General features: G+C 46.4%; 1 protein-coding gene across 2 annotated transcripts in view; it reads left to right on the top strand.

The window, feature by feature from the left end:
• Positions 1-10,774: 10,774 nt before the first annotated feature.
• NPTXR (neuronal pentraxin receptor) overlaps positions 10,775-23,695 on the top strand; it is a 36,422-nt gene continuing 23,501 nt past the window's right edge. Inside the window, exon 1 of one of the 2 annotated variants that reach the window (XM_081211061.1) lies at positions 10,775-11,596. In XM_081211061.1, the coding sequence (XP_081067187.1) occupies positions 10,979-11,596 (618 nt within the window). In that variant the 5' untranslated portion in view covers positions 10,775-10,978. The remainder of the gene's footprint in view (positions 11,597-23,695) is intronic. The other variant, XM_081211060.1, reaches the window with a different exon arrangement.

Raw genomic sequence — 23,695 nt, 5'->3', positions numbered from 1 at the left:
ACTTTGTTTCACTCCGATGGTTCATTGCAGGGCTGGGGGGGGGGGTGCATCATCTACATCTTCATGTCTCAGTTCAGTGCCTTCAATATGCAGTTCAATGCACACAGCTCTTGTGCATCCAAGTACCTCATTCACTTCAATAGCAAATGCCTTTCTTTCTCCTAGCGTTTGAAACCGAGAACTGCATCTCATTGGGCTTTGTCTGCAAGTTTTGCTCATAGATGTATTGGGGTGTGTGAGTACCAAAACTAGCCTTCTGTTCAAAGGTAAAAATTATATTTGTTGCCCCACCCACTTTTGCACATCTCTGGCATTTGACTCTCAAAAGGTTGCCCAGAAGGCAATGTAGCCTTTGTGTTGAAAGAGGTTCCCCATCCCTACTAGATACAGGATTAGAACTTTCAGTATCCGCCACTGAAAAGGACTGATTGATGGAGGCGGAAATGCCCTCTTCCCCACCCTGCTGGGAAATTTGGTTCAATTTGCACTTTACCACCTCTCCATTTGAACCTGGCCTGTCTTGGTACTTTGCCTTTCTGCATCCTGTTCCTTCAGAGAGTTAATTACAGGCAGCCTTTTGAAAGAAATCCTTTAATCTCTCTCAAAGCTGCTAAACTAGCATCTGTCACAAATACTGCTTGGTGCCACACCTTCCTTTCTGAAAGAAGCAGGGGAGGATGGAGGAGAGAAATGGCTATTTCCCAAAAAGGCAGTATTAGGAAGCTGGAATGGAAAGAACACTGCATGGGTCCAAATAGAGCAGGGGTTGGCAAACTATGGCCCAGGTGCTGGATGCAGCCTGAAAGGGTTGTGAATCCTGCCTGCATGGCCATTTGAAAATCCCCACCAATTGTCCGAGGCCGAAAGGCCATGTTGGTGTTTACTTCAGTATGGCATGGGGCGGCAAGCATCTCCAACACGGCTTTTCAGCAATGAGGGGACTTTTCAGCAGCTTGAACAGAGTTAACCTTGATAACCTGGCTACAATCCAGCAGGAGTTATGTCCAACTATATTTTCCATTTACAGCAACTGATACTTTGCACTTTAAAATTTATATGAAACACAGGATTATCCAGAACTGCTAAAAGTCTAACTGTACCAGATTCTTTACATATATACAGTTACATGTAGGCATGGCACTGTTGTAGACAGTGAGCTGGAATGGTGTCATCTGCTAGATTTAGTCCTAGCTTTTGGCAGAATTCCTTTAAAATATTTATTCATCCTTTGGAGAATGATTGCGCCTTTGGAATAGGGTGGGCATTTAAGGAAATACATCCTGCACCAAGGGTGGGGAGTCTCTGTTCTACTGTCTAACCCTCCAGGCCTACTAAGTACCGTATTTTTCGCTCTATAACACGCACCAGACCATAACACGCACGTGGTTTTTAGAGGAGGAAAATCCGTAGGCATGCCACCCGTAGGCATTCCCTCCATAACACGCACAGACATTTCCCCTTACTTTTTAGGAGGAAAAAATTGAGTGTTATGGTGCAAAAAATACGGTACTTTTCCTAGGCTGCACCCCACCCTGGCCTCCTTCAAGTGTTTTTGCTTGGTTGGAATGAGTTCTTGAACGTGGTAGTGCCGAGTTTCTTTCGTTCCTGAATAGAGTGTTGAGAGCAGGAGGTGAGAGAGGGAAGAAACCTCAGACATTAGTGTGGCTGGAACATAGCTGACTGTACAAAGGGTAAGTGTCACAGCTTCAGCCACTTTTGCCTCTTCCCCTCCCTATTATTACCATGTGGCCCCCATAAGGTTTCCACTTGAGGAATATGGCCCTTCAGCTGAAAAATGTTCCCCATCCGTATCCTAGACTCAACAGTTTGAAGCTTAAGGTGACAACCCTTATACAGAGTTGAAGTTGCATGATTATAGCCAGCTCTTTGTTGAATATTGTCAATCCCAGGGAGAGGAAGAAAGCAATAAACAGAAAAAACAACAATATACAAAAATGACAAAGTCATATAAACACACCTAATAAGCAATAATGTAACAATTTCTGTTATAACATGCAAAACTACAATAACAAAAATCAATATTTATAATTTAACCAAATATCTAGGTAAAAACAAACGCATTCAAATAGATGAAGCAACCAAAGGTCTTAGCAACAGTCCCTTCCCCTGTTTTTCACCTATGGCAGCCCATAGGAATGCTTCGGTGTCTGGATGTCACGATCATTTCTTGAAACGGCGGTAGCGTCTGTAATGGGTCATTTGTGGAGTTCTGTCTAATCTACTAGACCTTTGCAGGAAACCATGAGCACCTGCATTTTTGCCAATTCCATGATATCTGCAACCTTGGCTTCCCGTATCTTCTGCATCAGGGAGTAGATTTTCCTTAATTGTTCCTCGGAGATGTATCCGAAATGTCTGTGAGTCTATCCATACTCTTGAGATGCGTTGTTGTTTGCGATGGAGTCTGCACTTTTTTTCAGATGCACTACAAAGCCGTGCCAGGAAGCCCTCAGGCAACGTAGCAAGGGCCGGCTGCGGTGGCTGAGGTCATGCAAGGGGTTGAGGATGCTGCCCAGAGATCCCCTCCTTCCTGGGCTCCGTGGGGCTTCCTCGCCTGAGCCTCTTCCCTGGCTGTTGATAGGGGCAGGGCTGAATTTAGTTGCCTGGAGCTCCCTGTTGTTGTTGCTGCTGCTGCCGCCGCCGCAGTACCGCAACTGCTGTCAGTAATCGAAGAAATTGTATAAAAGGAAAACAAAAGGGGGGGGAGGAGGAAAAATGGAGGATTTTCCGCTGAGCTCTCTGGAGCTCAAAAGACTCCGACCCTTCTGTACACAAGGTAGGGCCAGACTGGAGAGCATGGGATGGCCCCTCCCCCAGAAGGATACCTGCCTGCAAGAGAGGAGGAGCCAGCCCCTAGCAGGACTGCCCTCCAGGAACCCTGGGAGTAGAAATTCACAGTAAGCATTTCCATTTTTCCCTCTGTGCCTCTCATCCCCCACTCTTACCCTGACTGTTGCCCAGAAGCATCTACAGCAAGAAATTATGTGCTATACCCCCCCCCCCAAATATAGGTACATAATTATTATTACTATAAGCCTTCTTCATATGCTGAAGCCACCTTAAAGCTTCTTTCTAAAAATAAGAGAAAAAAACTTTGAAACTGTCGGTAGCAAGCAGACAACTAAATTGATCTTGCAGACCTCTCTGGAAGTTGATGTCTCTCTTTTTTATTAAGGTTTTGTGATCCTGGTATTACATTTCCCTGAGACAGGGCATTTGTCCATGGCTCTCGCCCATAATGTAGGAAACAAACAGACTGACAAAGGTGAATAAGAATAAATGGAATTAATAAAGAAGGATTTTGTTGCAAGTTAAAACATAAGCCTCATGCATTCTCACTCAGTTCCACTCTGGAAACCAGACCACAGCACTGCCAACATCCATGATCACCACCTAACCTGCTTGGTTACAAAAAATTTCAATGAAGTTGTTCCAAATCTTCCCATGTTTCTCAGAATTGCACTGCTAGCGTAGGCTACCTGATCAAGAATAACTTTGTCTAGGATGACTCCACAACTTCCTTTGTGCAGCCAAGCCCTGGATTTTTTAATCCTGTGAATGATATGAAAGTGCATAATAACGGATGAAGACAAGCAGCCTGATAGCCTGAAGATGAAAGAACTCTAGTTAAAGAGCATTGTTTATATTTATTTTAATTTTGTTTGGTGGCTGAGGATCTTTTGCTGGAGGAGCTTTAAGGAGAGCCTGAGTGGTCATGTGTTAGGGGTGCTTCTTTGTCATATAGGTGCTGATTTCAAGATAAGATTCTGCTCAGCAGCTAAAGAAAAGCAGAATATGTATTTCCCTGCAGATGTCAATGGTGCATAACCATGACTAATATCCACGAATACCTGTGACCCTGCAATGGAACGCATGATTCTGTATAGTGATTTGTGACACTCTGTGCACTCAGCAGGCAATGGCATTTATCTTCTATGAGCTAGTAGTCATGCTAATACATTTTCCACAATGTAACACAAGATGTCATAAATACGAGAAAGAAGGTGAGCTAGTACAGGCCATTGAATTAAATATAGCCTGAAAATATACCCTGTGATTAAGTATACCACCATCTGTTTGAAAATGAATCACAATGCCTTTCTGTCCTGAAAGGCGTCATAGAGAGTGACTGCAAAACTCAACCAAAAACCCCATATACTGCCAGAACTGAAAACATCCTTCTCTTGTGTTTCCACATCAAAAATCATTTGAAAAGGAACTGGTGTTCTCATTACAGGGACTATAATTGTTCATGAAATGCTCTATGGATTTTTCTTAATGGCACAAAGTCCTGTCCAAGAAGCCAGTCATGATCCCTATAGCAAGCCTGCCATGGTGCATGTGAGTGGGCACAACCAAGTATGGAGTGTTTTCTTTATTCAAACATTTCTACACTGCTTCTTAGCTTGACATGGGATTGCAAGGCAAAAGGTGAAAATCTGCAGTTTATATTGATTTCACTCCTAAGAAAACAAATACCCTGCAGCAATAGACAGCAGTTGATGACTGGGGAAAGATGTGTACTCTGCATGTGCTAGAGGCACTTCTATAATGCTAGCAAAATACCCATCATGAGACATGGATTTAAAAGGAGGGCTTTTGTAGTGCCCTCATTGAGATTCCTTTTGGTGAAGGCGAGACCACCCACTATCCAGAGTGGAGGGTAGAATTTGCGGCTACCATACCAGCAGTCTCAAGTATAGCACTTTACATTTCTAAGGGAAAGGAATGACAATCATTCACTCTGCACAGGAGTAAGTAAAGGAGTGCACTTAGGGAAGCCACAGAAGTAGCAGGAAATCTGCTCTCTTCCCATGCTAGCCTCTAGCAACCTAAGCCATTAAGGAGAAAGCCTACTCTGATCTGCACTGCTGTATCCTGGGTTTTGTTGTATATACTATAGTTCTGAGCATATTTGGGAAACTGCTTTTATACCAGGTCAGGTTATTTGTCCATCTATGATTTATTTATCCATTCATTCAATAAATGTCTGTCTGTCAACAGAGCGAGCCAGCAGTAAATCACACTGTTCAAAGTTGGAGTTAACTCTTTATTAGCAAAAGCACAATCTTTCAAGACTTGGCTGAGTGTCAGGCCTAATAAACCCATCCCCGGTAGATCTTAACCCATGAATCAGTTGCTGAGACTGAAAGTCTCCACTTCCCCCAGCTGTCCTACAGTTCCCTCCTCTCCAGGGCTTTCCCCAAGCAATTGGAGACTGCATCTCCCATTTCAGCCCCCTTCAGGTTCTGGAAGACAGGAGGGGAGCTTGTTGCAGCAGGAGAGGGAGACACCTATGACTCAAGAACTGGTTAAGAAACAGTAAGCAGAGAGTAGGAATATGGGGGTGGGGGGAATCACATATATGCTTATGGGTCTGAACTGGTGGTGACTGACCTAGAACAAAACCCTGGGCTCTGAAAAAGGTAATTCCATGCTAGGGATCGTTAGAAAAATGAATTGAAAACAAAACTGCAAATATCATGTTATATAGGTCTATGGCAGGCATAGGCAAACTCAGCCCTCCAGATGTTTTAAGACTACAGTTCCAATCATCCCTGACCACTGGTCCTGTTATCTAGGGATATGGGAGTTGTAGTTCCAAAACATGTGGAGGACTGAGTTTGCCTATGCCTGGTCTATGGTGTGATTGCATTTGGTATAACATGGACAATTATGGTTGCTTCATCTCAAAGAATATATTGTGGAGTTTGAAAAGATTCAGAAAGGGACAATCAAATGATCAAGGAGATGGAGCAACTCATCTATGAGGAAATATTGCAGCCCTGGGGGCTTTTTGGTTTGACTAAGAGGCAACATGATGGAAGTGCATAAAATTACGAATGGCATGGAAAAGTGGAGAGAGAAAAGTTGCTCCACCTTCTCAGAACACAGACAAAAGAAAGCACTTCTGGAGGCAGTGATGGCTCCCAACTTGCATGGCTTTATAAGAGGATGGGACAAATTCACGGAGGTAAAGGCTATCCATGGTTACCAGTCATGATGGCCATGCTTTACTTCCATGGTCAGAGGCTGTATGCCTGAAACCACAGGAGGAGAGAACCCTGGAAAGCCACTGCTGCCAGTCAGTGTAGACAATACTGAGCTAGATGGACCAGTGGTCTGATTCTGCATAAGACAGCTTCCTGTGTTCCGATGACTGGATTCCAGACTATGACACCTGCTGACCAGTCAATACCATTAAGAACCCTTTGTTAAAATTCCACCATCCCCCCTTCACCAAGCTGTTTGTTCCCAGACAAGTTCTTCATAATGCTTAACAGCATTCTTCCTGGAAAAATAATATCTACACAGATACACATGCAAAAATTAAAGCACACAGCAGGATTCACAGTTAATTATTTACAAAGGCATTTCTCCTCTAGTCAAGCACTTCGAGTAATTGCAGTCAGTTTCCCAACGCCAATAAATATTTTCCTCTCCAGATAACACTCATCCTCATCCAGACCATTAGAGGCAGCATTTACTATTAGCAAAATAGAATATTTATCCCTTATAGGAAGTGGATTGGACAAAACATAAGAATTCACCCTTTCCAACAGTCTCTCTTTAATTACCTACACTCCAGACTGATCTGTTTGGCAACCAAGTGCCCTTCCTCCTCCTCACCCCATTTATCTTTTGCTTTACACTAAAACTTACAAAGCATTTATTCCTAAGCATTTATTTCAACTCCTTGTCATGAGGAATGATCAAAACATGCATAGTGCAATTCTGTACTGGTCTACTCAGAAGTAAGTTCCACTGTGTGCAGTGCTGATTTCTCTCTAGCCAATGTGTTTAGGATTGCAGCCCTAATTCTAAAAGCCATCGTATCTCTAAAGGCATGCTCTCCGTTAGCTTCCAGAATACAATGCAAGCACAAGCACCAAATAATTAATAAATGCCAGCAACAATAATAAAACAGACACCCACCCACACAAATGCTAAAATCCAATACATAATTGCAACCCAGACTCCCTCGGAAGAGACAGCAAAAAGAAATGGGTCTTGAGGACTTTCCTAATGGTGGATGGAGCCCGACTGAAAAAGTGTGGGGCTGTTGCAGAAAAGGGTCCTCTCATGCCAACCAACCTAATTATTCTCAGAGTGAGAAGTGTATCCAATGTAGAACTCAACATGTGAGCAAGCTGGTCTGGGTGAAGGTGGTCTTTTAAGTAACTCAAACCCAGACAGTTTCAGGCTTTAACTTTTAACAACTCATCCAGTGTAGCTGGTGCAACATAGGTATCACATGAATTGGCTTCCCTAGTATTTGGGTGGCTGCATTTTGCAGCAGCTCAAATTTCTGAACCATCTTCAAAGGCAACCCTAGGTCAAATGTGCTGTGGTAGTCTTGCCAAAATGTCATCAATGCACTGATAACCAAGGGAAGGCCAGACCTCTCCATTCAGTTGGTATGCCAACTGTAACCTAAGCACTTGTAGCCAGTGTTGGCACCTGAGCTTCCCTAGCTTGTGCCAAGTCCAGAACCCCCAAAGCGAGTCATGCTTTGATCCAATCTGTAGATCTGAGGCCTTGAACAAGTCTTTGTTATTTTTTTTGTTTCATTTGCTTGTTTTGCCAGACCAGGAAAGCTTATCTCATGGGTCAGCAACCTTTCTCAACCATGGGCCAGTCCACCGTCCCTCAGACCATGTGGTGGGTCGGACTATATTTTTTTTTGGGGGGGGGGAATGAACGAATTCCTATGCCCCACAAATAACCCAGAGTTGCATTTTAAATAAAAGGACACATTCTACTCATGTAAAAACACGCTGATTCCCAGACCATCCGTGGGCTGGATTGAGAAGGCGATTGGGACCCACCCGGCCCCCGGGCCTTAGGTTGCCTACCCATGGCTTATCCAATCAAGCCAGCTGCCAGTAATTCACTTTCACTCCACCATCCCAGTTGCTTATAATGAGCACGATACTTAACTCTGGCCGATAGCTGGCAGACTTCTGCAATACTTCCAAAGAGGGGCCTGTCAGTTACAGGAGCCTAATTCTGCCTTCTTCCTTTTTGCAGAATACATGGGGTAGAGGAATCAATGAAGTGTTTTTCCCACACCTCTGCCACCAGCCTGCTGCTGATCAAAGCAACTAGCTTACTATTTAATGGTTATTTAAACCACCATTCAAAATAAATGATCCTCTCCAGTATTTACAATAATCAGCTTCCACTGTGGGCATCTACTGTGGCTTTCTTCAGTTCCTGTACAGCTGCTTTTTCCTGGCATAGTTTCTTCTAGCTTTTTAGTCTTAATCATTGCTCCCAGGCACCTGGGACAAAGCATAGACAAAGCATCTTGATTCTCTGCTATTATCTGCAATACTCAACAGTCCCTCATCAACCTCCTTAGCTCCAACTAGAGATGTGCAAATATGTCCATGTTGTTTTCTCATTTTCTTAATCTTAACTATGGTCCTCTGCATTTTCACATCAGTTTGCTTTAAAAAAATAATCAGCAATCTAGTGCAGATTTCTACTGTGTTCACAACACTCCCCTGATCTATCAAGCTTGTAACTCTATTAATAAAAGAAATGAAATTCATCTGGCGTGACTTGTTTTTGAGAACCCATGCTGGGTCTTAGTAGTCACAAAAATCCACAGCCCCATAGGCAGGCAAAAGTTGTTGGAGGTTTCATTGGGTCTTGGCCACTACATACAGAAGTCCCACAGAGGAATAGAGAGAGGGGCGGGTGAGAGAGAGAGGAAGAAAGCAAAATAGTGCTAGGAACTGTTATTGGTGAAAGTTCATAATAATGGTGAAAGCTGAGTTGCAGATACTAAAAAATCAGGAAGGGAGCAAAAGCAAAGAATGTAATGAGCGATTTTTAACTGCCAGAAAACTAGGTAGATGTAAACTCAGGTCATGCTAAAGAAACAATTTCTAAATAACAAATAGTTGTGTCTTGGATCAGTCAAGACAAAATACTATTCTTGTTTTAATGCTATAACGTGCAAAGGGTCTATTGTAAGCATCCTGAAGCTCCTGGGGAACTCTGATTAGGGCAGGCAACAGATACGATAATGCAAAACTGCTTTTAAAAATCCAGAAATTCAAAACTGCTGAAAATCCAGACAAAAATGCTATGTTGCTGGCAATTTTGAAGGTGTGAGCCGGTCATGACAAAGCATTATTATTGCAAAAAAAGTATTAACAGAAATGTGATATTTTGGAATAGTAGAGTTCATACAGAAAGCACACAACTAGAAACCTTGCCAGAGTTATAATGATGCTAACATGTTTTGTCATACTGCATTTTACAATTAATTATTTAGACATGCAGCAAATGGTGGTGGTCCTGTATCCTGTTTTCATTTATTCCTTTCTTGTCCCCTGTTTTTGTATTCCTGAAGCATATTAGAAGGCCATGTAGTCATATAAGATTTTCTGCTGTCATAAATAATAATAATTTTACAATTATAAAAAAATACAGTGCATTCATATTCAATTACAAAGTTCTAGCAAATGAATCAACTATTTAGAAGAGCACTGAAAGGTAAGATCTGTTTAGGAAGTAAGATTTCAAATAAAACATATTCCGCAAATTAGAAGAAATTTCAGAACACATCTAAAAGGATACCACTGTAATTAAATTGAAGCACTGAGATTTTTAAAAATGGCAACCTTGTCCAAAATGGAGAATTTTAAAACATGTTAATCCTGATAAACCAAACATAAATTTACAACAAGTTAAGCAAAACAGGTGAGGAAGTATATAACAAAGGATCATAGAAATTTATTAAAGTACGTCAGAAACCAGATACCAGCCACAGATGTAGAAGGACTATTAGATGGCAAAGGTGTGGAAAAGAAGCACCACAGGCAAAAGGGAAAGTGTGAGAGAACTCCTTGACTCATTCTTAATTGCATGAGATGGAGAAAGATCCACACTTGAAGCATTTCCCCCGATACTGCATCTGAAGAGCTATTTCACACAGAGGTGACAGACATGCAATTGACAAAAAGGAATGTGCCACAGGGGTTGCTCGAGCTGATATTCACTCAAGAATCGTTAAGGAGCTCCGATGTGATTTTGTTGGTCCTTTAGCAAAAATAGAAATAAATCAATCTGGGATTGGCCTCTTTACCGGAGCACTGAAAGCCCCCTCAGTCTCTATAGCATTATATTATAGACCCTCCAACCTAACCTGTGCCTCGCTTAACCCGAAAGTATGGCTAGTGCTAAAAGGGTCACATACCGACCAAGCCTTTCTCGCTGGAGAAGGGCTAGGGGCAAAGAGCAACTAGGAAACATGACTTTCTCATGTTTCCTCCTCGCCCTTTCACTGCCAGCTCTCGATCGTCATTACGCTGCTCTCTTCACATCTCAATCCGACGGGAAACAATCCCGGGCACCGCGGTTTCATTCCCCTTTCCCAAAAGAAGAAGTGCTCCCAGGACGATTGCTATTTCCCTCCATTCCCCGCCCCAGTGTAAAAAACATGCCTGCTGGATCGTGTGCGTGTGTGTGACAAAGAGAGCGAGAGAGCTGGTGATTCTTCGAGGCAGCACCAACAGCGCCCTTCCTCCGCTCCTCCCGGCGCCGAAAGGGTTACGAGGCAGCCGCCGGAGGGGCCCGGAGAGGAAGAGTCGATGACGTCCCCGCTCGCGCTCTCCAATCAAGATATAATCAACAGCCTTGGTTCAGGTGGCAGAAGGAAGCCGGGGCTTCTCCAGCAGCCCGTCCTCTCTCTCTCTCTCTCTCTCTCTCTCTCTCTCTCTCTCTCTCTCTCTCTCTCTCTCTCTCTCTCTCTCTCTCTCTCTCTCTCTCTCTCTCTCCAGCTCCCCGGCTCCTCTCTCCCCCACCTCGTGCCGCTTTCCCCTCCCGCCCCTTTTCTCTCTCCCACCCCCGGCTCCCCCCCTCGGGGTGCCGCTTTCTCTTGGCTGGGGTCGCCCTCGAAGCTGCCACCCTGAAGTTTCTGGTGGTGCTCCTGGCCGCAGGGATGCTGGCTTTCCTTGGTGCAATCATTTGCATCATCGCGAGCGTCTACCCTGCGGCCGGCGGCAAAGGAGCTCTCCAAGGTGCTGACAATGGCTCCAACGCCGCGGCCGCGGCCCTGCTGCCCGCCTCGGGCTCGGCCGACAAGACGCTGGGCGCTCTCCATGGTGCTGGAGAGAGCCCCTACGGGGGCTTCTCGGCGGGGCCCCACGACGCGCTGCTGGACCTGCTGGCCAGCGCCCGGCCGCAGCAGCACCAGCAGCTCTTCAGCCGCTTCCTGTGCACCCCGCTGACCGTCGAGTGCCCGTCGCAGGGGGACAGCCCCGGGGCGGCCGCCGCCAGCGAAGAGCTGCTCTTCCTCCAGAGCACGGCCGAGCAGCTGCGGCTGACGGCGCAGCAGCAGAAAGACCAGATCCTCATTGACCAGGAGACCATCCGGGAGCTGACCACCAAGCTGAGCCGCTGCGAGAACGGCCTTGAACTTAGTTTCCAGGATAGCCCCTCCGTCTGGGGCGTCCCCAGGCAAGACACCATGGGCGACCTGCCCTGGGACTCGCCGGCCATGATTCAGGAGCTCGAGGAGGCTGTCAGGTCGCTGAAAGACAGGATCGACAAGATAGAGGTAAAAAGTGAAAATGCACCGCCCTTCGTAAGCCAGTTCCTTATAGGTTCTCCCTCTCCTTTACTACCCCATCCTTTTGCTTCCCCTCTGCCTTATGCACACGTTACTTTTACCTCCTTTGCTGTAATCAGGAGTTATATTATCAGGCACTTAAAAGTCTACTCATAAGCAGTGGTTAGGGGAGACTCGCAAGAGGGAAACCAAGATCTGCTAGGAAGTAACTGCAGCTCCACTTCCAGCATAGCAAGAGGACAGATGGCAAATTCATCTTGCTATAATAAATTAACTTCAGGGTAAATACTGCAGAGAAGATGATGGGCACACATACCCTCAGTCCCAGGCAGGTTTCTCTCCATTATTACTACTGCATCTCCTTGTTCATGGTGTTTCTCTCTCTCTCTCTCTCTCTCTCTCTCTCTCTCTCTCTCTCTGTGTGTGTGTGTGTGTGTCACACACACATTGCCAATATTTTTAATTACCTCCCCCCGCAAGACCATCACCTAAATTGTATATGGGAGCAATCATTCTCCCGTAAGGATAGGCTATTAGCTTGTGAACAGTCATGTTCCCCTCTACTGCTGCCCATAAGGTTGTTGTTTTTAAATTGCATTTTAATAATTCATGTAATTTAATTGTAGCTGTGGTATATTCTGGTAAATCACTTGGCCTTAACTAGGTAAGATGTGTGTGTCTAGGTTTGGGACTTGGGGTGGAGGGTGGAGGATGAATTCATGTCAAGGATACTGTATGTGTATATATATTGAGGGGATGATGAATACAGTGGTACCTCGGGTTACAGATGCTTCGGGTTACAGACTCCACTAACCCAGAAATAGTACCTCAGGTTAAGAACTTTGCTTCAGGATGAGAACAGAAATTGTGCAGCGGTGGTGCGGCAGCGGCAGGAGGCCCCATTAGCTAAAGTGGTCTTCAGGTTAAGAACGGACCTCCAGAACGAATTAAGTACTTAACTCAAGGCACCACTGTACTTGGCTGTTGCACTGAGCACATACATGTGAGTTGCATTCTAGTACTCTCTGTAAGCAATCTCTTTGATGGCTCACAAACATTACCTGTTAAAGAAATAGGATATGTACAGAAATGTGCATACAAGCAGGTGAACAAACATATATTGAGATAAAACAAAAACCAAAAAGCCAAATAGACACATGCTTGGGTCAGATTATCATCGCACACCCCACAGCCATTCTGTCCCTATCATCAGAGCACATTTTCTTTCTAGTCACATTTTAATTAATTCTCGGGAGACAGAGTTTTCTTCTCTTCTGTTGAAATACTATATATTACGAAAAACCTGGGGGCATGTTACATATTAGAGCACCTGATAGTAGAAGTTTATGAAATTTGATACTGCATTAGGGGATCCAAATCCTATTCAGTTTTTCTTTGAACTAATTATTGCTTTAATTCCCCACGAGCATACTCCTGTCTCTGTGTTATTAATTGCTTAAAACATTAATTTTATTATTTTCATGCCGCATTGCTTGATATCCGTATACCCACCAGTTACTCAGATTAATAAAGGCAACAACATAAATTCTTGGAAATGGATTCATTTATTATTTTCTTCTGTTCCTGTTAAGAACTCTATTAAAGTCAAAGACATAGTTCTACTCCAGTGTCAACTCCTGCACTGCACATGGTACTACTAGTAGGCCAGTGTAAAATGCTTGGTGGCTCTGCCACTAGGTCATTTTGTCTTTGGTTTTTAAAAATCACAATATCTCGAAAGTTGTTTGATGAAGCTAGATATTATTTCACGCCCCTGTACATTCAAGATATTGGCCCTAGGGGCTTCCCCCCCTCCCACACCACCAGGATTCTCTTATTACTCATCTTGGAATCCTTGCCCCAGATTTCTGCCTCCTACCTGATTACAGATGGATGAGAGCAAACCTCACACAAAGAGCTACTGCTGATGTTTCAAACCTCACACAAAGAGCTACAGAGATGTTTTCTGCTTTATGGCTGCATGAGAAAGGGAGAGGGAGGAAAGAGCTTTGAACTCCCATGCTCTGTGGATGTGCTTTGATTAGCTGATGCTGAGATCAGGGTTCCTAATCAGAGAGGTGCAATTTGCACGTTATATTATTTGCCACTGAGTGCACACTCCCAAAGGAGTGGAAGCCAATCCCACCTTTCTGATGAGTGAATTCATGTCAAGGATATTGGCAAACACATGCTTTTATTGCTTTCACAGTTTACATTTGTGGGGCTGCATGTGTACCAACAGAAAACTGTATGTCTGCGCTTCTACAGTAGGTTCACTGCTGTATTTTTATGTACATCTGCAACCAACCTTGCAGTTTTCTTCTTTGGCCAGACTTTAATGCTGTGCCCAGACTGAATCTCTGGTTCAGAGCCTCCTGTGGTCCTGAATCCTGGCAGAAGTTAGCAAGACACTGTTTGTATCCCTGCTTTCCGTTATACATCAGGGAGGTTGTTGTTGTTGTTTTAAAAAAGCAAAGGTTGGATGGTTAGTACAGTAATTATACACTGGTTGAACTTCCAGGCTGAATTCTTTTTAGAATTTGTGAGATCTGGTACAGTACATAGGTAAAGGTAAAGGGACCCCTGACCATTAGGTCCAGTCATGGGGTTGCGGCGCTCATCTTGCTTTATTGGCCGAGGGAGCTGGCGTACAGCTTCCAGGTCATGTGGCCAGCATGACTAAGCCACTTCTGGCAAACCAGAGCAGCACACGGAAACGCCGTTTACCTTCCTGCTGGAGCGGTACCTATTTATCTACTTGCACTTTAACATGCTTTCGAACTGCTAGGTTGACAGGAGCAGGGACCGAGCAATGGGAGCTCACCGCGTCACAGGGATTCGAATCACCAACGTTCTGATCAGCAAGTCCTAGGCTCTGTGGTTTAATCCACAGCGTCACCCGCGTCCGGTACAGTACATAGTCATTGGGTAAAGTCATAGCCTGCCCAGACATTCATAATAATCTCCAAAAGCCCTCTTCTTAGTGCCCCACTCTAACCACCACCATTTGAGGTAAGGCAGTTAACTACTGGAGAGAGAACCTTCTTGGTCCTTACACCCAGTTTATGGAACACTCTCTCCTCTAAGAAGCTCATCAGATGCTGACTTTCATGCCTTTCCAGAGACAGTTGTTCTCTAGATGATTTGAACCATGGCTCACGTAAGTCCCAGTCAGGGTGCATTAAGCAATGCACTTCTCTCTTGGATTCCACCTGGCCAGATTGTGAGCTGGGCTATATGGATGGGTATTGTGAGGGTTTGATTAGCTGCTTGTGCGTGAAAACGTGCTCCCTCAGAGTTTGTGCGCCCCCACAAACCTCCGTGTGTGACGGAGCTCCTCAGACATGTCTGCTCTAGTCACTAGTAGAGTCCGACAGTGGCTGTCTGCGGAAGCGTTTCCAACAAAGAAGTTCCTTAACGGAAACGCGTCTCCTGGACTCACGGCGTGACAGTTTCCTGCGAGGTATGGGTCTCCCTATGGGAGACTCCGATACCTCCCCACTGTTTTCGCTGGAAGCCTCCCTGAGCCCTCCCTCCTGCTCGCATTCCCTCAGAGACCCACTCCTCCCCCTGCTGGTCCCTGCTTCAGCAGTTGAGTCTCTTTCATCCTGCCTGAGTCCCTCCACCACCTGATGCTCTGATGGCAGTTCCCTGACATCCACCTCCCCTCCAGGGCCCCCCTCACCCCCTCCCAATTCCTCCCCCCTGGGAGGTGAAGGGCTAAAACCCCGAAACGAATCTTCCTCATCTTCTGACGTCTCGAACAATTCTCTCCATCGATCGTCGTCCTGGCCAGCTGAATCCTCCTCCTCTTCAGAATCTGGGAACCCCTCCAACTCCTCTTCCTCGTCGGTGGTGGCAAAGTATTCCCTTCGGAACCTCGCTACAGGCTGAGGTTTACGTGGGAACCTCTGATGAAAAGTCTCTATTAAAACCTCGTCATTGACATCCTCTGCCCTAACCCAGGTGTTTTCCGACTCCGGTTCCCCTTCCCACATTACCAAATACTCTACTTGATCTCCCTTCCACCTGGAATCGAGGATCTCCGCTACATGGTAGCTGTGTTCCTTCTCCTCCATTGCTGGTCCCCTAGTGACCCTCCCCTCACTGTCTCCTCTATACGGTGACAGCAACGACCTGTGAAAAACTGGGTGCAGCTTCATGTGGTTCGGTAACCGGAGCCTGAAAGCCACTGGATTGACCTGCTGTATGACTTCAAACGGACCCAGCCTTTTGGGTCTTAATTTCTTACAACCTCCTTTGAATGGCAACCCTTGGGTTGACAGCCACACCTGGTCCCCCACCCTGATGCTTTCACCTTCCCTTCTGTTTTTGTCTGCTTGCCTCTTATATTCCTCCTTAGCCCTGTTTAAGTTGAGTTGGAGCTGGCGATGGATCGCTTCCATTTCTTCCACGAACTGTTCTGCAGCTGGAACGCTCCAGTTCTCCCCCTCCCCCCCTGGGAAGGCTCTGGGATGGCACCCGTGATTAGCCAAAAAGGGGCTCATCCCCGTGGACACGTTCTCTGCATTGTTGTAGGCAAATTCTGCCAACGCCAGCTTCTCCACCCAATCATTCTCTCTGTCATTAACATAACACCTCAAATATTGTTGGAGAACCCCATTTGCTCTTTCCGCCTGCCCGTTGGTTTCAGGATGACGGGCCGTCGAGAAATTAACCTCTACATGCAGTAAGCTCATGAGCTTCCTCCAGAACCTGGAAGTAAATTGTTTCCCTCGGTCTGAAACCACCCTCAAGGGGGCGCCATGCAACCTAAACACATTCTCTACAAACAATTTGGCGGTTTCTTCTGCTGTAACCGCATGTGAGCAGGCTATGAAGTGGGCCATTTTAGTTAACAGGTCTACTACAACCATGATGGCTGTTTTCCCTCTAGACCTTGGCAGATCAGTCATGAAATCTATTGCCACTGCTTCCCACGGTCTCTCAGGTGTGGGCAGTGGTTCTAATAAACCAGCCGGCGCCTGCCTCTCCCCCTTGGCTCTTTGGCATTGTTCACACCCTCTCACATACTCCCGCACATCTTCCCTGACCTTGGGCCACCAAAATTCCCTGGTAACCAGCCACATGGTTTTGTGTTGCCCAAAGTGCCCTGCTGTGGGGCTATCGTGCAGCTGCTTGAGTACTTTCTCCCTCAATTCCCCTTCAGGTATATATAACGCTCCCTTATAATACAATGCCCCATTTCTCTCCTCAAAACCACCGGGTTTGTCTTCCTCCCCTCTGAGATCCCTGAGTTTCCCCTGGGCGTATGCATCCTGCACCGTACCCTCTACCAATTCCCTTTGCCCCACCAAAGTCGCCCCACACACCCAGCGGTCCTCTGGAATGATATGGGTTTCTTCGGGTGCTCCCTCCCCCTCCAAATATTCAGGCTTGCGTGAGAGAGCGTCCGCCCTAACATTCTCTGGGCCTGGCACATAACAAATCTCAAAGTTAAATTTGGAGAACTCTTGGGCCCATCTCAACTGCCTTTGGTTGAGCACTCGCGCCGTTCTCCAGTACTCTAGATTTTTATGGTCCGTGCACACTTGCACTTTATGTTGTGCACCAACTAGCAGATGCCTCCATCTCCGGAACGCCTCATGAATAGCAAGCAGTTCTCGGTCGTACACCGTGTAGTTCCTCTCGGATTTGTTCAGCTTCCGCGAGAAGAAGGCACACGGACGCCACTCCGACTCCTCCTTCCCCGGCTGCAGAAGAAGCACCGCCCCTATGGCTCTGTCAGATGCGTCTGTTTCAACCCTTAGCTTCTTTCGTAAATCCACATGCAGAAGTTGTTCTTCAGAGGCGAAGGCCCTTTTCAGTTCCTCAAACGCTCGCCCCGCCTCCGCCGTCCATACAAACTTCTTCTTACTGCTGAGACAGTCAGTGATGGGCGCCGTCAGATGGGCGAAGTTGCGGATGAACTTACGATAAAAGTTTCCAAACCCTAGGAACCTCTGCACATCCTTCTTGGTTTTGGGTGTTTTCCATTCCAGCACTGCCTGTACCTTGCCGGGATCCATGGCCAATCCCTTGTCTGACAGGCGGTACCCCAGGAATTCCACCTCCTTGGTATGGAACCGACACTTCTCCAGTTTGACCCACAGCCTGTTGGCTTGCAGTCTGCTCAACACTTCTCTGACGTCTCTCACATGTTGCTCCTCATTCTCAGAATACACCAACACATCATCTAGAAAGGCAACGCAATTCTTGTAGAGCAAAGGGCCCAGCACGTGGTTCATAAAAGATTGAAAACACGCGGAGCCTGCTTGTAATCCAAATGGCATAACGAGGTATTCAAACGCCCCCAAAGGGGTAAACATGGTGGTTTTCCATTCATCCCCTTTCCTTATGCGTATCAGGTTGTACGCCCCCCTTAGATCCAGCTTTGTGAAAATCTTTCCCTTCCTCACCATGGTCAAAATATCATCAATTCTGGGCATAGGGAACGCCACCGGTTCAGTCACTGCATTCAGCCGCCTAAAATCACATACAAGTCTCGGCTTGTCCGCATTTTTTTTGTCCACAAAGAACACTGGGCTCCCCCCTGCTGCTTTGGACTCTCTGATGAAGCCTCTCTTCAGGTTCTTGTCAATGAACCCTCGCAACTCCTGCATTTCCCTGTCTGACATGGCATACAACTTGCCCACGGGAAGCTGTGCTCCAGGGAGTAAATTGATCTGACAATCAAAGGGTCTATGAGGTGGTAGTTGGTCAGCTTCCTTCTCGCTGAACACGTCGCTGAGATCTGCATACTGTGGTGGTACCTTCACCTTTCCCATTACTTCAGTCCCTGCTAGGGTGGCTTGGGCCCCTACTGAACCCTTCTCCCCTTTGCAGTGTTCTAGGCAATGTGCTGAACCAAAGGACACCACTCTTTGATGCCAGCCAACCAGCGGATCATGTAGAGCTAGCCAGCTCATTCCCAAAATAATGGGAGCGCCTCCCAGGGTGGCCACATTAAACGCTATCAGTTCTGTGTGCCTTGCCACCCTCATTATCATTGGGACAGTCTGCAAGCGGACTCCTCCTCCCAACAACTCCCTGCCATCAATCGTGGTCACCTGCAGGGGGTTGCTTAAAGGGATGGTCTGTATCTGGTGTTCAGCAACAAACTCCTTGCTCATAAAATTGCAGGAGCTGCCTGAGTCCAATAGCGCCTTTATTTTTAGGGGGTGCCCATTCTGCAGCTCTAGCGACACTTCAATCACTAGAGCAGGTCGAGGAGCTTCTGGCACGGGCACTTTCACTGCTCTTTGGCCTGGCTGCAGTGCCCCAATTGTGGCAACCAGGCGTTGGCTTTTACCTGCTCCGCTCCCCCTTCTTCTCCCCCCTCAACAGCTCCCACCATCCCTTGCCATTCCTTCCTCTGGGGGCAGACTCTGGCAAAGTGGCCTGGCTGTTGGCAGAGATAGCATTTCCGGGGGCCCTTTCCCTCCTTCTTAGCTCCCTCGCTGGTTTTTGAAAATGCGCGCGCGCGCGCTGTTCCGATTTCCATCGGCTCTGCCGGCGGGAAAGCTGGCTCAGGAATGTCTGGAATGCGGAACTCCTTCCAACGTTCCCCTCTCCCTTCCCGCCTCTCCAAGGCTCTTGCCTCCTGCCGCGCTCCTATGGTCAGCGCAGATTTGGTCAGCTGATCCATAGACTCCGCCCTGGGGCTCCGTGCCAGCTCGTCTTTCACCCCCGAAGAAAGACCTTCTCCAAATAGCATTTGAACGGGTGCCGCCGATAAATCCCAACTCAGTCTGTGAATCAGCATGGTAAACTCAGTCCAATATTCACGGACAGATCGACTCCCCTGCTTACAAGCCATTAGCTGTCTGCGCACCACCCCTTCCTCAATATCGCTGGAAAACATGATATCCATTGCACGAAAGAACTTCATTGTGTCCTTTAGTATGTCATTGTGCGTTGCCATTAGGGGTCGCACCCAGTCTCTAGCCCCTTTCTCAAGATGCCCAATTACAAAAGCAACTCGCGATTCCTCATCAGGGAACTCATCGAACTGCACATTAAGGGCATATTGCATCTCTGTCCTAAAAGCATGGTAGTCCTTGGGGTCCCCCCCAAATTTCTGCACCAATCCTGGTACCTTTCTGGGGAATTGAGTGGCTCTCCCCTTCTTGTCTGCATCCTGAGCCCTTCTCTCCTCCAGCCTCGCCGTCTGCAGGGCCAGTTGAACCTCCAACGCTCGGTATCTATCTTCCAAGCTTGGACCAGCTCCAGCCCCTGCTCCTCCGGTTCCGGTTGGTTCGCTCATGATGCCTTCTCTTGCACAGGCAGCGTACAAAGACTGTCGGACTGCTGTGAGGGTTTGATTAGCTGCTTGTGCGTGAAAACGTGCTCCCTCAGAGTTTGTGCGCCCCCACAAACCTCCGTGTGTGACGGAGCTCCTCAGACATGTCTGCTCTAGTCACTAGTAGAGTCCGACAGTGGCTGTCTGCGGAAGCGTTTCCAACAAAGAAGTTCCTTAACGGAAACGCGTCTCCTGGACTCACGGCGTGACAGTTTCCTGCGAGGTATGGGTCTCCCTATGGGAGACTCCGATACCTCCCCACTGTTTTCGCTGGAAGCCTCCCTGAGCCCTCCCTCCTGCTCGCATTCCCTCAGAGACCCACTCCTCCCCCTGCTGGTCCCTGCTTCAGCAGTTGAGTCTCTTTCATCCTGCCTGAGTCCCTCCACCACCTGATGCTCTGATGGCAGTTCCCTGACAGGTATATTCATAGTTCAAGATAAAGCCATGCTTGTTTGCTATTAATGACCATGCCTATAGCATGTAAAACTGTTGAACTCAAGCATACAAATTTCTGCCATTCACTTTTACAACAGTCCTTTCGGAGCCCCAGTCTTTCAGATCCAAGTGTGATAGGCTGTCTTGTAGAGCTGCGTTTTTGACAGTGAAACAGTTAAAATATGTCCATGGCAATCACTAAGAGGCAGCACTGATGGTTCATTCCTTTCAGACAGCACTCTCATGCAAGATCCCTTAATGGTGGAAAGCCCTGGTGGTTCATGTGATTGATTTGTCTGCAGAGTGTCTAGAAGGCACACATTGTGCAGAATGCCCATGCCAATCATGCTGGAGGTGCTGAGGAATCTATTTCTCTCCTCCTGGTATAGGGTGATTCTATGCATGTTTATTTAGAAGAAAGTCCCACTGGTTTCAATAGAGCTTACTCCTAGGTAACTTATCATCATCATTTATTAAATTTCTTTGCAGGATTGCAGTCTAAACGGGTGCCTGATAGGTGGATGGTTCTGCCTCAGGGCATGATCCTTTGGCACCTTCCAGTTCTAAGATTCCAGGATCTTTGCAAGCTGGCAAGGCAGGTTATTGCCATTCCCAACTAATATTTCAGGGGAAAAGCAATGAACAATGCCTGACCCAGTCAACCACAGGCAGAGCATCTTGTGCAGGCATTGTGCTATTTTAGAAATTTTGCTCTGAGTTTCCTCATGAGATACTGAGAAGGGTTCTTTTACTGAAGAATTCAGAAAAAACAAAATTCAAGTAAGTGAAACACTAGTTTGATTTAATTTAAAACAGCCTCTTAATAACAGACCCATAGAGCCAAATTTAAACACATTTAAGTTTTTTAAGGGGAAGTGAATACATGATTGATTATCTCCCGCTGAAATCAAATGGAATTAACACTACAAAACTTTCACTGGATTTCCCCACAGACTTTTTATCTGCATGCTGACATACGTTAGAGAGCATCCATTGATTCTGCAGAAATTTGAGAAGGGATTTCAAATAAGATTATTACTATAATCTATGTGTTGTGTTATGACTGTGAGACATTAACTGGATTTGGGGAAGATTTATCAAATACCTATTAAAGATTTTGGATCTTAATTCACACTGAAGTGCTCTGGTTTTTATGACCCAGGTCATAATCCCAGATCAATGTGGTTTATGGTAGTAATGACTAAACCCCTTAAGGACTCACCTGAGGTCACAATCCAGCTCAAATTAGATGTGATGGGCTAAACCATGGTATACAGGCAGTTGTGTGTACCTTTCTTTTTAGTGAAAAGCTGGTTTGGAGGCTGGCATCAGGAGTGGAAGAGCAGCAGAAAGAGGAGACACTTAATTCTCCACCCCACCCCCCGCCACTTGCCTGCTCAAAACTGCCTGTTCCGAACTGGGAACCCCAAGTTTTGTTACCCACCAGAGGGAAAACTGCTTGTGGATGGCTTTTGAGCAGACAAATAGTGAATGGGTTAACCAGTCCCTCCTCCCCATTTTACTCTTGACTGCAGCTTCTGAGACCGCTTCTCAGGGTAGGGGAGAAAAGAAACAAGCAACCATTACTTTGATTAGTTATCCCACCGAAAGCCGTAAAACAGAACATGCAGCACAATCCTAACCACATTTTCTTCGAAACAAATCATACTGAGTTTAATTTGCTCACTAGCCTTTCTTTCTTTTCTGTCCTCATTTTTCACCCAGTTGGCTCCCTGCTTGCAGCCTTAATTGAGACTATCTGAAATCCCATTAACCATGACTAATTTCTGCTGGTTTCTTCTTAGAGATTAGCATCTTATTTCTGATTAGGTTGATACTAGGGTGACAGTGGGCAAGTAAAGAGTCCATTTGGTGCACGTTTCAACAAAAGTTTGCATCCGGTGTGGTCCTGGGCTTCCTACAGACACAGGGTTGTATCCAGCTAAGTCCTCCTCAAAGTAGACCCATTGAAATCAATGGAGCTACCTTATTCGTATCCATTAATTTCAGCGGGTCTATTCTGAGCATGATTACAGCCAGATACAACCCGTATTTAGGAACATAAGTGAAATGAGCTCTTGCCACCCTCCAGGGTGAAAGCTGAGTGAGCTTTGGGGAGTCAGGAGCCACTGGCAAGCTATGCATTCTTTGGGTGGGGTTCTTTCCAAGTGCCTCGTATGATTATCTAATTAAAATTGTGCTTGTTGCTTTATTTGTTAAAAGCTCCCATCTCTTTTATCTCCACTGACTTGCACCCCCCCCCCCAATATCCTTTTTCTTGCTCATTCATGATTTGTGCTTATGAGGCTATCGCAGCAGTCGCACGTGATCCTGCTTTCAATACAGCTTGTGCCTGCAAAAGATTTGGGCTGGTCATACCAGACCATTTCCATTCAATGCATACTCTGCAATGTCCTGCTGAGATCCCATAAAGGTAAAGGTACCCCTGCCCGTACGGGCCAGTCTTGACAGACTCTAGGGTTGTGCGCTCATCTCACTCTATAGGCCGGGAGCCAGTGCTGTCCGCAGACACTTCCGGGTCACGTGGCCAGCGTGACAAAGCTGCTCTGGCGAGCCAGCGCAGCACACGGAAACGCCGTTTACCTTCCCGCTAGTAAGCAGTCCCTATTTATCTACTTGCACCCGGGGGTGCTTTCGAATGCTAGGTTGGCAGGTGCTGGGACCGAACGACGGGAGCTCACCCCGCCGCAGGGATTTGAACCGCCGACCATGCGATCGGCAAGTCCTAGGCGCTGAGGTTTTACCCACAGCGCCACCCGCGTCCCTATAACATACCACAAATGTTGAGATCCCATAACATACCACAAATGTTCTGGTATGTTTCAGTCCCAGTTTTGTAGTGCTTAGAACCTCTCCAGACATCAATAATATGGTAGCATCACAAAGCAAGCTAAAGCAGAATAAATCCATCACTAATGCAGAATACACCTGCAATAGAACACCAATGTGGAGGGGCCAGCCAATCTGACTTCTCCTCAAATAATGGAGTGGGGGGGACACCCTCTCAAAGCTCAATTCTAGACAGAAGGCTACATATGTCTCACAACAACTGTAATAATAATAATAATAATAATAATAATAATAATAATAATAATAATAATAATAAATTTTATTAAAACCCACCCGCCCTGGCCAGAGCGAGGCTCAGGGTGGCTAACACCAGTAAAATTACAGTAAAAACATAACAGGGGGAAAATGCAGCCTCATTTTAAAAGTAGCCCATAGATCAAAACCATAAGGGGAGGGAAACATAAGGGTCAGACTGAACAGCTCTGTCTTGCAGGCCCTGCAGAAAGATGTCAAGTCCCGCAGGGCCCTAGTCTCTTGTG

The sequence above is a fragment of the Podarcis bocagei genome, assembly GCF_964188305.1.
Source record: "Podarcis bocagei genome assembly, chromosome: 10".
Lineage (NCBI taxonomy): Eukaryota > Metazoa > Chordata > Lepidosauria > Squamata > Lacertidae > Podarcis > Podarcis bocagei.
Note: the sequence above shows the minus strand (reverse complement) of the source record. Positions and strands in the feature narration are given on the sequence as shown.